Genomic DNA, 14,705 nt, shown 5'->3' with positions numbered 1-14,705 from the left:
AAAAGAGGTGTTTAAATAAGACTGCACAAAGGAACTATTGAAAGCATTTTATTACACAAAATATACTGTCAAATGTAGTATCAGCCATTAATCTGGCAAACAGCTGCATGTTTCAGTGATCAGGTACATATTGTGTGTAACTCTTTAAAATATATACAATATGTGCTTTTCAGCTGTTTATATTAAGGAGTTCATTTGCATTCTTTCATTTAGCTAACACTTTTCTTCAAAGGGACTTGTAATGTTAAGCTGCTTACAAATATTTACCCATTTATATAGCTGGGTAATTTTACTGGAGCAATTTAGGGTAAGTACCTTGCTCAAGGGTACTACAGCTGGAGGTGGGTACCAAATCCACAACCTTTGGGTCCAAAGGCAGAGGCTTTAACCACTACGCTACCCACTGTCCCGTAATTAGTTAAAGCAGCTATTTTTAGGATTCTATGTATTAGTTAAGGTGTATATTTTAACACGTTACAGATATGAATTACTCCTTTGAAATTAAATTGTACTTATGAAATAGGTGATACGTAGTATACTTTAAATGAGTGGTGAGTATTTTTATAAACAGGTAGGTTTTTGTTTGTCTTGTGGAGTAAAGTTCATGAAACTGTGCTGCAGGTAAAATTTGCAGTGTTTTATGTAAATCCTATGTTTCGTTCCTTATTGTCAACCCCCACCCTTTGAAGAGGTCATCGTCATCACAACGAAGGAGGCCCAGAAGGAGGTCCAGAAACTGCTGTTGACAGAGACCAAGCTGAAGCCAGACATTGTGTGTGTGCAGGAGGATGCAGACATGGGGACTGCCGACGCCCTGCGGCACATCCAACAGAAGATTAAGGTGAGGCCATCAGCACAGTTTTACCCAGCATCCTCTTCAGCTGTCTCCGTTCAGATGGACTGAGAAGTCTTTGTCTTAGAAGTACACCCGCGAGCAGTATGTTTATTCACATGTGATCTTTTCTTTAGGACACTTAAAATCATCCCATGTCAATTATTATTATGTATATATAGCTTTATGAGAAGCAAAAAGGTGTTCACAAGGTTGCAAGGTGCAATTTTTGTTGCCTAAGATGATAGATTTCGTTCTCACATTTGTTCCATTCAGGGGAAATGTTTGGTACAGATGAAACTAGTACAGAGCTGTAGTACACTCGCATAAAATTCAGACTGCATGAACTTGACAAACAGAGATGCTTTACACAGGGAGAGGTTTAATTCCTTTGACGCACTCTTCTCCAGAGTTTATGTTAGGTTGTATTGATGACTAATAAAGTTTTGGAGTGAAGGGAGAGGGGACATGGTGTTCCCCCAAAAACAAGCGTCACTGGCCAAGGAGACTCATAACAGAGTGCCTCTGTTTGTGGCAGGCTCTGGCAGAGGGGGAAGGGGGGGTCTGAATGGGTCCATAGACTAGCAGCACCCCAGGATTCACCTGGACAGAGGCTGGAAACACTGAGGTCAGTGGGGCTATTGATGTAGCAGATCCTGTGTGCTGCTGGGTGAGCACTGATCCGTGCATTCTTGGCCCAGGCTGAGTGTAGCGCCTCATTTCACCTGCTGAAAACCCCACCCCACCTCCCTACCCTCCGCTCTAGTGTGCAAACACATGATGTCAGGAGGAGGAGGAGGAGGAGAGCATCACTGCCCACCGAGTGGGTCACTGGAGGTGGCCCCAGACAGGCTGTGCACAAGCAAGCCTATTGGGGTATTTAGAGGTGTGGTGTGGGGTCTGGCTCCCCTGGGGGTGTTACGACACATTAGGTCCTCCCCTTGTTGGCACTCGGAACTCATTCAGAATGTGGCTAGGCAAAGAATTTTTGTCCTGTTATTGGGAGCAGGCTTTATAAGAAGGTAAATTAAGACCTGGGACCAGATTCATCAAGCTTTTGTAATAATGGAAAATTTGCTAATTTTTAACTCCTGAAATGAAAAAAGTAGAGGAAAAACTGCTATGGTGTCTTACTCTTTTGTTGAGTTTTTATAGTTCAGCTGGTCACTTTATATTTTACTCCAATAAGAAGAAAATGTATATTTTTCTATTGGTTAAACCTTGGGTCAAGTGTTAATAGGGTGTCATTTTATAAGGGGGGAAAAAAAAATCTTTTGGTGTGTGGCAGACACTATTCATTTTAACAATGATTGTAATAATTATTACTCTTATTTTTATGGTGACCGGGGGTGCGGTGGCGCAGTGGGTTGGACCGCAGTCCTGCTCTCTGGTGGGTCTGGGGTTCGAGTCCCACTTGGGGTGCCTTGCGATGGACTGGCGTCCCGTCCTGGGTGTGTCCCCTCCCCCTCCGGCCGTACGCCCTGTGTTACCGGGTAGGCTCCGGTTCCCCGTGACCCCGTATGGGACAAGCGGTTCTGAAAATGTGTGTGTGTGTGTGTGTATTTTTATGGTAGACATACTGATTTCTTTTGTCCCTATGTGTGATTATTTCAGCATGGAAGATTCTCTGTTCATAAGTATTCCATCATTGATTTTAATCAGGTCATCCTATGTGTCAGTTCAGTACCTTACCATTTATTGTGATGTTAATGTTTACAACATTGAATGTCAAATATTTTTTAATGGAAGGAATTCGGTTTTATTTAGTAAATCCATTTTGCTTGTTTTGAAGTGTAAATAACTTGTATTATTTTAAGAGAGATTGGGCAGTGAACTTGAAAGTTGAATTACAGGGTGAAATAAAATGTTTAGTTTTATTCTGGTTAAATGTATGAAATTATTATAAAATAAAGTGTTTATACAAAGATTTAGGAGAGTCTTTCTGGTCCAACAGACTTAGTTTTCATGACTTACAGCACAGGAGATTCTTCAGTCCTCTGCTTTCCTTAAATTTAAGTGTTGTTATTTCAGAAGGGGGCAAGATCAGAACAGGTTTTGCCGCAGACTTCCTGTTGGCACAAATCACCTCAGATAAATGATGGTGAGAATGTTGTCTCCGCAGGAAGATATTGTTATAATACAGCCGTCCCCTCTTTCATTTTTCATTGCCGTACTGCAACTCACCAGGTCGTTTGTTACGTTTATGGGACAGGGTAAGATTTTCGGTGCAAGGGGGACACAAGGGACCCATCCAGGAAGCTTCCTTTGCGGGCGTGCGGGAGGTCATGGAGAATCTTCCTTACTCCACGCTCCCTCATGAGGCATCACCACCAACTTCCCGCTTGCCAGCCCCACCTCCGTGCCTTGGGAAGGCAGGCTGCCCACATGTGATCTTGTCTGATTTGTTAACTTCATCTCCAACAAACTGCTGTTTCTACAGGTTGTTTTTTATTTTCAGTCTTTAATTAACACGTGCTGCTGCTATACTCACTTTTTTTTTTTTTTTTTTTTTTTTTTTTTTTTTTTATGAATTTCTGGCATAATATTTGTTGACTGAATATATATTCGGTAGATAATGAGTTCCTTAATGGGCAGAATCAAAATGCAGCTAAGTTCCAAAGTTAAATTACGAAAAATAATTTCTAAAGGATTTCATAATTATTAGTGATTGCCCTACAATGCATTGTCATTACTTCTAAGGTGTATCCTTCACACTCTATGTTTCCAGGATACATGAGACAAGTAGTTATTGATAGTTGGTGAATGGATGGATTGTTATTTTTGTGGCAAAACTGCCTTTGAGTTGTACAAGCGAACAGTAAGTGTGTAAGCAGAATATTAACTAGTTGTGAGTCATGGAAGAGAGAAAACAAAAGGTTTTTGTAACGATTTAATTATTGTATAAAACTTCTTTTAAAAGGAAATGCTTATCTAGAGAGAGACCATCATGAACAAGTAAAATTTGTAAACTGGAGTTGCGAAGGTGCTTGTATAGTTATCTGACAACGTGTGTGATACGTTTACTTCAGTGACAGTAAACAAGGAGGTAAGACTGTCACTACACAGCTGGTGTAGAACAGCCCTAGTTATCCCAGGGGGGGCAAGGAACAGTTTGTTTGTTTGTCTGGGCAGTAGAGCCTGCCTTCCTGTCAGCATGTGAGATGGGATCTGTCGTTCGACTTTGGAGGTGGTCCCACCTGGCTGGGAGCAAGGCCTGGGGTGACCAGGAAGAGCTGTTTATGGGTGGGCTGACCTGCTTGACAAAGACCACGCCAGGGTCAGGACAACGTCTTTCTGACACCAGCAGAGCAACAAGTTCAGCTGCTTGCCACACGCAAACTAGTGACTATAGTGTGTGAGTGACAGAGAGAGTGTGTTCCACTGATGTATGGATGAGTAACCCTTTGTAAGTAGGATATCTAGCAGTGTGAGTCACCTTGATGAATAAGGTCTGTGGGCTGATAACACTACATGGAGTTCATTGGAAGTTGTTTTGGAGAAAGGTGTCTGCTAAATAAATAATGTAAACTGTACCCACTGTGACAAACTGCGATACCATCGCTTATTTGTGATATTCACCACATTTTCACCTACATTTTGAGTTTATTTTAACATTAGTACTGTATGTATTTGCATGCTGCACATGCTATGACTGACATTTTTAGAGGAAGATGAAAGGATGAAAAATCATGTTGGAGTCTCTCTGGCTTTTTTGTCACAGAATCTGCCTTTTGTTCTACAATTGTTACAGTCCAGGAATTAGAGGCTCGGCCTGATCATCCATCACATGTTCAAGATTGACTTTTCTCAAAAAAAAAAAAAAGACATCTTCAGTGCTGGCTGAAAATGTGTTGTGTGGAAGGAATACAGAGTTCAGCAGTGAATGGAGGGGGAAGGACTGCCCCCCCCTCCCTTTGAGGAAAGAAGGGGTCATGTTATCTGTTGGCCATGTGAGCGGGTTGAGGGGCCCACGTCCCCAGCGGGAACGTCACGCCATGCGTTCTCCCTCCCCTCCACCCCCGTTTATTTATTCACGGGTCCAAGATGGGCAGAGCAGATGGTTACCAGACATCTCAGTCAGAAACAATGGCAAAATCGTGCACAATTTATCGCCATATTCTCTGTGCACCCTTGACTTGTCTTTAACACTCGCTGTTGGTCTTGGACCACTGTTTATTATGAGAGCACACCTTTGTTGTGACTAAAGTCAGAAAGGTGCTGTTAAATTTCTCATGCGCTATGAACATTTTATGGACCATCCTTGCTATGACTGCATGGTTCTATATACAGAGTGGTAGAACTGACAGCTTTGAGAAAGGTCTGGGTGTTCTGATGCACACAGAATGGCCCATCTGCACTGCAGTGATTAACTTATGAAAAAACTGCAAATTGCTAAGGTAAGTCTGAATAATCAGTTCAGGAAATATGAACAACAGTCAAGGTAGCAAGAACAGTTAGCTAAAATAGTTTATTCTTAATAAATGTGTTATCATAGATAATCCATGCAAGCCAGAAAATTTCAGAAATTTTGTGAACCCATTATCAGGTTGTTGTCTTGAATCATTTCACCTCACCCTACCCTCATAGGAAAAACGGATTAGTTTTTAACCCTGAAAGGCCAGACTTTCTCAGGGTGTTGACGAATGGAACTATTCAAAAGCCACAAGACGTGTTTAGGAAAGACCATATCCCTCTGTTGCAGACGGACGTGCTGGTGGTTAGCTGCGACCTCATCACGGACGCTGCCCTGCACGAGGTAGTGGACCTTTTCCGAGTGCACAATGCCACCCTCTCCATGCTGATGAGCAAAGCACACGAGTTCACTGAGACTGTCCCTGGTCAGAAGGGCAAGAAGAAAGCAGGTATGAGCACATAGCAGTTTTCATATATTTAGTCTTATAAAGTACCTTGGGGCGATAGGTAGCATAGTACTTATCCTTCAGATATTTCCAAGTGCTTATTTTACTTCCCCTGAGCAGCTCCAATGAAAATGCCCAGCTGTATGCATGAGTCGAATACTTCAGCTACATAATATTTACACATATGCAAGCAGATAACACGGAATAAGTAGACGAGTTGTCATACCCTACTGTAGTGCATTACATTTTGCCTGTGCGTTATGTGATTATTTCTGCAACATAAACTGGTTTTGTTGTACAGAGTACAGTCAAGTTACTGCTCCCTGTTATGACTGAAATTATATGTGTATTTTTCTGTGACAGCTGTTATTAATATCTTTTGTCTGTGATGTTCTGTCAGAGGTAATAGCTGTGGAGTGGTACTTGGCACCCTCTAGGTGTCTGTCGTTTGGCTTGAAGGAGGATAATAAACAGCTGTGGCAAGCTGTTGATGAGCTGTCGATAAGCTGTCTATATCATGTGTCATCACAGGGGAGCAGAGGGACTTTGTGGGTGTGGATGATTCAGGAAAAAGGCTTCTCTTCATGGCCAATGAGGCAGACCTGGACGAAGACCTTGTCATCAGGAAATCGATCATGCGCAGGTGGGTTGGACACATTTGGTTGGCACTGCAGGTGTTAGTCAGTGCTTGTCTAAAAATGAATCAACTTGAAATTCTAAATCATAACAAGGCCTTTTTCAGACTTCACCTATGCTGTTTCTGGTGTCTTTTTCTCCCCTTCAGTTTCACAGTTTGTGTAATGGATTCTGTAATGATGTCTGAAATTGTCATCATTGTACCAAATATATTTTTTAAAATTTAAATGAAATTATTAGTATTTATTTTCAGAATCAAAGAATTAAGTAATGTGTAAAGTTCTTTTGCCAAAACTATGCTGATTGATTTCTTTAAATGTTTCTTATGTAATATTTTGATATTTTTAAAAATACTTTTTTCAAATTATGAAAAAGTCACAGTTAATTCAGTATGCCTGGATCAAAGAGTATGTTGTAGAAGTTTGTGCTATTTTTTTTTTTTTTTTTTTCCTCTTCCCCCTAAAAAAGTGAAACATGCAATTAGTTGCACCATTAAAAATGGAAGTTTGGTCTAAATGCTAACCATAGTTTTCATACCTGGGTGTATGTCTTTATTGAATGTGTTTGATTGAGTGTCTTAAGTCGTACTTGCATGATCCAGATCAGGAGGTTACTGGGTCATGAAATCCATGAAGTTCAGATACTGTAGTATTTTATCCCGTCTGAAATATTACAGTTCTGCTGTTGAGTGTTAAGGCAAACTGGGCAGACAAGATGAGGTATATGCATTGAAATGCACTTTAAAGAGGTTTCACAGAAGGGAAACTGAGAAGAACATAATTCACATTCGAATGGCAATTTTTCTCATTAGCAGTAAGGAGTTGCCGGCTTATCGGGCTACGCGGTTTGGCAGCATGTCGGCTGCAAATGCGAGGGTGGGGCCGTCCCGGAGGGAACAACACAGCTCTGACCCAGCGTTTGTGTGGGATCGCTAATAAAAACACATCACTCCCCACCCGACCTGTCACAAGACCTGCCAGTTAACTCCAGCTCCAGAGGAATGCGCTCCTGCTTTGGCTGTCGTCCTCGGTCCAAGCCCCCCTCCAGCTCGGTCCACAACAGTGTGGGATTCAGTTTTTTTTTTTTTTTTGTTCACATCCAGATGACTTTGTTATTTCAGAGTTTTGAAGTCGGGCCTTTACGGTGGTTAGCACTAGCCACTCGTAGTTTCTCCCCCCCATAACTGCTTTTGGACCTGTGGTCAGGTCTCGGCTAAGGTTTCCTAAGCTGGCCATCAGAGCACAGTCAGTGCTTTAGGTTCAGAGTGTTCCTCAAGGTGTCCAGCATTCTGTGCTATCTGGTTCCAGACTCTTTTCCTAATTACATAATTAGCCCAATTAGTCTAGTAAACTGTATATTAGGAGCATTTATGGGCAACAAGACACGAAAAAATGGACTGTGGTTTTCACTCAAATATTTTGACAACTTTGTTTTGGCATCTCAGCAGATACAGAAGTAAACAGCTAAATAAATAAATCATTAAATGCCAAGCTACATACAAACCTTGTACTCTTCTGCCCCTTGCTCAAAGAATTTTGAGTTATTTGTAGAATTAAAGAGGGCTAAGTTAGGTGTTTTCTCTTATATGTTGTATATTCTCCTTATGTGCATAATTAATGGAACCTACCAAGGCCAAAATTAAATACTGATTTTGATATTTCTTTCATGTTACTCAAATAACAAGTGTTTCTAACATATCTACATTATTTATAAGAATGGCATTGGATGGAAATGTGTAATTTTTAGACTTAATCTAGGTAACGGGGGGGCGCGGTGGCGCAGCGGGCTTGGCCGAGTCCTGCTCTCTGGTGGGCCTAGGGTTTGAGTCCCGCTTGGGGTGCCTTGTGACGAACTGATGTCCCGTCTTGGGTGTGTCCCCTCCACCTCCAGCCTTGCGCCCCATGTTGCCAGGTTAGGCTCCAGCTCGCCGCGACCCCACTTGGGACAAGCGGCTTCAGCCAGTGTGGCTGGCTGGCTGTCTGTCTGTCTGTGTAGGTAATGGGGGAAAAACGTAGTGGTGGTCCCTGATTTATGATCGGGTTACATTCCATGAAACCATCAGAAGTCAAAAATATCAAGTCAAAAATGTATTTAATACACACCTCTGCGTGACAGACTGGGAGATACAGATCACTACCACTGTCCAACATCGGGAGAGAGTATCACACTGCATATTGCTTGCTCAGGGAAAAAAAAAATCAAAATTCAAAATTTGAATTACAGTTTCTACTGAATCTCTATCACCAGCTAACCATCATAAAAGTCGAAAACATCCTAAGTCGAACCATCGTAAATCGGGGACCACCTGTAATTTATTTGTCAAAAGATTTCAGCAAATAAGGTACACACGTAACCTGAGGATTTGTGGTTTAAGTCCGAGGATGGACCCGGCTGCCCCTTACTGCAGTAAAGTTCATTAATAGTTATGGTTGATTTTCTGAAGCTTAATGTATTCGTATAATTCATTGTCACTTTTGATAAAAGTGTCAGTTACCTACTAAGCTGTCATCATCTACAGCAGTGGAAAGGTGCAGAGCTGTACCCGAGACATTGTCTCTGCTCAGCTGGGGGCTGCTGTAGCTGTCAGCACTGCAGATAGTCTTGGGCCCCAGGAGCTGGGAAATGGAGAGCTCGTAAATACCGTGGGGAGACTGAGCTGCTGTAAATCCCTCCCTTAAAGAGAGGGCCTTTGCCAGCCTTGAGCACCGTGCCCAGGGGGGCAGGCAGAGAGAACACACGTATTCCCACCTCACGCAGCCGCATATAACTGCGCTTGACCACACACGTGCATACACTTACAACTATACAGTAATGATCAAAACACAGATGTCTCATATAGACCACTCGAATGTCCATAACCCGAGATATATATCCCATATAGAGAGATGAACATCACATGCACCCTTATGTTGGTTGGTTAATTAATTAGTTTAGTTAGTTTGTTTGTTTGTTTGTTAGTATAAGTGCACTTTCTTGCTGTGTCATGCCTGTTGTCATGTTGAGCTGCTGTGTGTGAATTTCCCTGAGGGGCTTAATAAACTATTATCCTATCCTGTCCTGTCCTATCCTTGAACATGAAACTAGTGTTCTCATGTTGCATACTGTGTATTTTGCAGAGACTAAATGCTAAACGTAGAGCCCGTTCTCACACACGTTACAATACTTATAGTAGAAACGGCAGAAGCTGACCATAGTACAAGCAGTGCACGTTACCCACTGCAACATCTTGGTGAAAGATCTGCATAGCTAATAGTGTCTTATGCAGAAATATGTACCTGAAAATGTGTGGAAGAACTTGGCACACATTAGGTAAAAGAGTAGTGTATGATTTTAACCCCCCCCACTTGTGTTACAGCTCTGAAAGGACAGTTTGAAGGAGCTGTTGGCCATTGCTCTAAATTCTCACAGATGTCTGAAAGTATGGATTTATCTATAGTCTGTCTCCTCGACCCCTTCTCCGCTTTACAGCCACCATGTACTTTAAAGATGGAGGGAAGCCGCCTGAAAAGATTTCAAACAACCGGCCCCGTTTGCCTACCATTTCTCCGCATGTTGACTTGTCTCAGCGTCTGTTTGCACAGACAGGTTGACATGTGCAGTGTTAGCCTTTTGTGGCAAAGCAGGCACCATCCCATATTCCAGTCAGCAAGATAAATGCAGCGCACTCGCACACCTCCGAGTGCTCTGTCTCGTGGTGTGTTTACTGGACAAGCACCCTGGTTGGAATTCCTTTGCTACTGCCTGCTAGTGTTTAGTTTAAACATTAAAGTGTGTCCTCTGTATATTATTAGTCTTGCTAAAATACTATGATATGATCAAGTTCCCGAAATATTTGCCCCAGTGCGTCATTAGCATAGCTGTGATTTGACAGATATTTCACTTCTGATGCTTCGCGCTGTCTTTAAATTGTGAATTCTTAATTCATTTTTTTTCATTAACAAATTATCCATTTAGGTTGGTTATTTTAATTTCTCTGAACACATGGTATGTTACATTTAAGAAAGAAAAAAAAACTTTTTAGTTTTTTTTTAAATTATAGGGTGTTTCAGTGGTGTTTTTCTAGTTTAGTCTGGTTCTCAGGGGTGTCCCACAGACCCCAGTCAGATTCAGTCTTGTTCTGTCTGATTCCAGAAAGACGTGGAGTTTTTTATTTTTTATTTTTTAAATCAGGTGGCTAGATTGGGTTGGGCTGGGCTACTGGCTGGCTCTTTCCGAAACAACAGACCTTTCCAGGGCTGACCACCACCCATGCTTGCAGCCCTCAGTCACAATTGTAAACGGAGCCCTGTTTGCGATGACATGTCCCACATGTGGTATTAGTCGGCCTATTTAATTGATTTCACAGCTTTAAGGCTCCTGCAGATCCCGCTCTCATGCGATGTTGCTAGATTTCCCGCTCTAATTTATGTCTGCCACAGAGCCTTATTCTTTAATTCTTCCTCATTGCTCCTGATGTACACCACTTCATGCTTGGGATGAAAGCACAGCCTGTTCACACATAGGGGTCAGCTCTCCAGCAACCTTCTCTGCATTTCTGTCCCACTCTGCTTGGCATTATTCTCACCTGCGTGCAGGAAACAGGCTTATAGCTTTCATCCAGTTGTAGTCGTTCAAGTTGGAAGTTTTGAAAATCAGGACCCTTACTGACACCATATATGTTTTTATATCTTCTTAAATTATGTTTTGTATTAAAAAAGGTCTAAAAGTGGTTTTTTTTGCACTTTAATATTTTATCTATTTATTTTTTCATGCCACTAAGGTCAAGTACCTTGCTCACTCGTACTGCTCTGAGAACCCTTTCTTGGAATTGAACCACCCACATTTACATTAACCCTTCCCCTTAACAACTGCGACATCTGCTAAACCCTACATATTAACCTTGTTTTAGTTAGTGAGTAGTGAATGGTCATGTTCACCTTTGAAAAAAGTAGAGGAAGTAGCAGAAGCTCAGTAAAAGAGGAAGCAGGCTGCATAGCCATTCTTCGAGTGTTCTGGCTGAATCACTCGATACATTCCCAACTAACTGCCGCCAGCGCCGTCCCCTTCGAGAGGAGTTCTGTCCATGGCCTCACGGTGCTGGGATGCTCAGCATGAAGTTTCAGGGAGAGTGAGCGGGGCTTTTAGTAGTTACTCATTAGTAGTAATGAGTCACCCAACATGCGGCTCTGGTTTTTCCTTTAACTCGGCTGGTGCTCAAACAAAGCTAAATGGAGAGTTGGTCAACAGAGAAGGACGGTTTTTTTAATGTCTTTACTACACTTACTTTGGATAGTAGTACTGCAATGTGGAATTAATTATCTTTTTTGCTGGTTACAGCTGTAAACAGTTTTTGTGTCCATATTTGTATGATGGGATTTCGCTTTTTAAGTGCCCGGCACCTCATATATCTTGTATGTGTGTTTTTACTATATAGTGTACCCAGTACAGCTGTGGGATGGGTGTGACTCCACATGTCCCATTTCTCAGAGCACCTTACTCCACAAACAGCCCCCATCGCTCCAGGCTGGGCCTCCGATGCCCAGTCGCCCATCCGGCCACTGGGTGCCAAACGATGAAGTCAGGCCCAGAGAGCCTCATAAATCTATGCTGTGCCCGTGTTTCTACCATCTTCTATCAGCTTTTACCTACAGAATGTGTGGGTCTGAGGGCATGTGGGGATAGAGGCATAGAGGATTCTGGTAGCAGAGGGGTCTCTGGTTAAGTCACACATGAAACACAAATCACACACACTGGACTTGTCAAAATTATTACTATTATTTTATTATTTTTCTGTAGCATAGCAGAAGCTTTCATCCAAAGCTGTTATTGACTTATTACCCATTTTATTCAACTATATAATGAAAGCAGTGCAGGTGAAGTACCTTGCTAAAAAATTCTGCAGTGAAGTCCCTTGTGGAATCTGAGTTTGCAACCTTCAGGCTTCAGGATCTTGTCATTCCCTGTGATACTTGCTGGCTTATAAAGACTGACTGCTTGCAGGATTTGGCCCAAGACAAAGAGAAACCCCCTTTTGGCAGTACCACGTGTAGTCCTCACTGAGGCTTTCTGAATCCACAGCTTCAGACCCTCTGGACCGCTGAATGGGTGTAGAACTTGCCCGTAGTTGTCATAATTTACTTCTTCTTGTTTATTTTTCTTTCTCTCCCCCTCAGACTACCTCTTCCCTTTGCTCTCTGATTTATATGAGTTAGCATCTGGTTCTGAAATGTATCGTGGGCAAAGAGCCCTGCCTTGTTTTTTGTCTTTAAAATCCCATTTCTCACTGAACGAGCAAGAAGTGGCAGCACAGAAGGTGCGGTGGTTTTCTTGCGGTTTCGCTTCATAAACGTCACCTCGAAAAATGCAGAATATGCTGCCTTTTTTAAACTTACATACTACGCCAGGCCCTACATGCAGTGTTCCTCAGCTCTGGGCCTGGAGATCATTGCTCCAGTAGGTTCTCTATACCTTTTTGAGTAAATCTAACTGGACTAGATAATAACTCATAGGATTATGTAGATGCATTCTGAGGTGGGAGGAAAACTTGTTAATGCACAGTCCTTAAGTACTCTGCAGTGCAAAAAGATGGCATATCTGCTGCAGATAAAAGGTTTTTTTTATAATATATTAGTCTATGACCTAGTAGCGAGGATCAGACCAACATGGTGAAAGCGAGAGGACGCAGAAAGGGGATTTGGCATTAGGCCTGCTTGTGCATGTGTGGACCATGTGGGGTTAATCAGTGAAGACCGACATGGTTTGGGGAGAAAAGGGATAACCCAGCTTTTTGTATGACTGCAGGATGTCCGACACACCTCCCTCCCTCAACGCCCCATCCCGACAGGTGAATGGGGGAGACCTGCAAGAGGGCACGTGGGATGGAAGTGAGATTAATGTAGTGCAGACTGAACAGGGTTCACCTCCTGGGGGTGGCCAAGCTGATATCTGCCCCACAGCAAGATTACATGATCCAGGACCAGGCTTTATGGAGTGAAAATTGGGCGTCATGACGACCCTGCAAACGCCCTAATCCACCACCCCTGAAGTCCCAATAGCCTGACAGGCTAGGGCAACAGAGTACAGGGCTTTACGCTGGGAGGTCTCTGCCTCCAGGCTTGAGCCAAGGAAACTTCTGTTCACTTTCCATTTTAGTTTCTGTTTATAAGATTAAATTGCCCTTTCCATTGTAGTTGCTTCATAGTGTTGCAGCACATAACATGAGCAAATTAATGTTAATAAAGGGCATAAGTACACTTGGAGGCAATCAGAATTATACTAATTAAAAGGTGAATGTGGAAACATCCAGTATGCATTGGAGGACAAGAAACCAAATCTCCCAAGGTGAATGCAGGGGAAGAATTTAAAAAAAAAAAAAAAAAAAAATTGAAGGCATCCAAGAGCAGTTGTTTGCTCTCCACCAAAGGATTCAGTCGTCTTATCAATTATTAATGAGTTAGATGTGTCAGTGTTCTATGAGCTTGTATATTTACATTTAATTTCATATTTGCATTCTGCCAGTAGCAGAATGTAAGCAGAAAGTATGCACTTGGTTGAGCTCTTATTTCTGTAAATCGGTTTCATTTTTGTTAACTGGTCTAAATTGAAGGGCAGAAAGGATTCGGCTATAGTGTGAGGAAAGTTCTTTTATCTCTATGGTAATGGAGACCTGATAGGTCTTCCGTAACTCTAATGATAAAGTTAAGAACACATGTGAATGTTTTTGAAACACATTACCAGTTGAAAAAAGCGAGTTCTCAGTACTTATGGGACAAAGTGTATAGAAGAGTGTCCTAAATCTCTGGGAACTGCTGCAGAAGAACTGGGAAGACAAGGTGGCCCATTCTCTGGTCAGTCTTGTTAATCAAATGTGATACGCCTTGTGATACAATTAACTGCCAGCAAGGGTACTCAGACTTTTGACGGGTAACTATTCATGTTACTCTGTTTGAATAAGTCAATCCTTACATGTAGGAAAAAATGTCTTGAGAATTGAAAGTCACTTTTTTCAGCACATAAGTGCTATTTCTTTGAAGATTTGTCAACCTGATAACCTCAGGTTTTTCTGAGCTTTGTATCCTGAACTTAACATCCTGGAATGGTCTTTGCAAATTGATGACCGCGAGTGAAATTTCCCAATCCGTGTTTTTAAATCCTAGTTCAGGATTTTTACTGGCTGGTCTACAAAAGCCTACACACTTTCTGTCCTTCATGGCTACAAGAGAGCTCTCCATCTCCCGGTCGGCCTTATGCAAGACATGCTCTGTATATTTTTGTTAGGATTCTTCTTTAGCCATTTAGTTAGATTTTGCTTCCACAGACTTTTTAAAAAATTTTTTTTTTTTTTTTTGCAAATCCTCTGCTGAAAAACAAATTGTGAATTAACTTAAATGACAGGAATA

General features: G+C 42.0%; 1 protein-coding gene across 1 annotated transcript in view; it reads left to right on the top strand.

Moving 5' to 3' along the window:
* eif2b3 (eukaryotic translation initiation factor 2B, subunit 3 gamma) overlaps positions 1-14,705 on the top strand; it is a 32,120-nt gene that overhangs the window by 2,858 nt on the left and 14,557 nt on the right. Inside the window, exons 3-5 of the mRNA XM_018753125.2 lie at positions 690-841; positions 5,535-5,694; positions 6,223-6,334. Of these exons, the coding sequence (XP_018608641.1) occupies positions 690-841; positions 5,535-5,694; positions 6,223-6,334 (424 nt within the window). The remainder of the gene's footprint in view (positions 1-689; positions 842-5,534; positions 5,695-6,222; positions 6,335-14,705) is intronic.

The sequence above is a fragment of the Scleropages formosus genome, chromosome 3, assembly GCF_900964775.1.
Source record: "Scleropages formosus chromosome 3, fSclFor1.1, whole genome shotgun sequence".
Taxonomy (NCBI): Eukaryota; Metazoa; Chordata; class Actinopteri; order Osteoglossiformes; family Osteoglossidae; genus Scleropages; species Scleropages formosus.
Note: the sequence above shows the minus strand (reverse complement) of the source record. Positions and strands in the feature narration are given on the sequence as shown.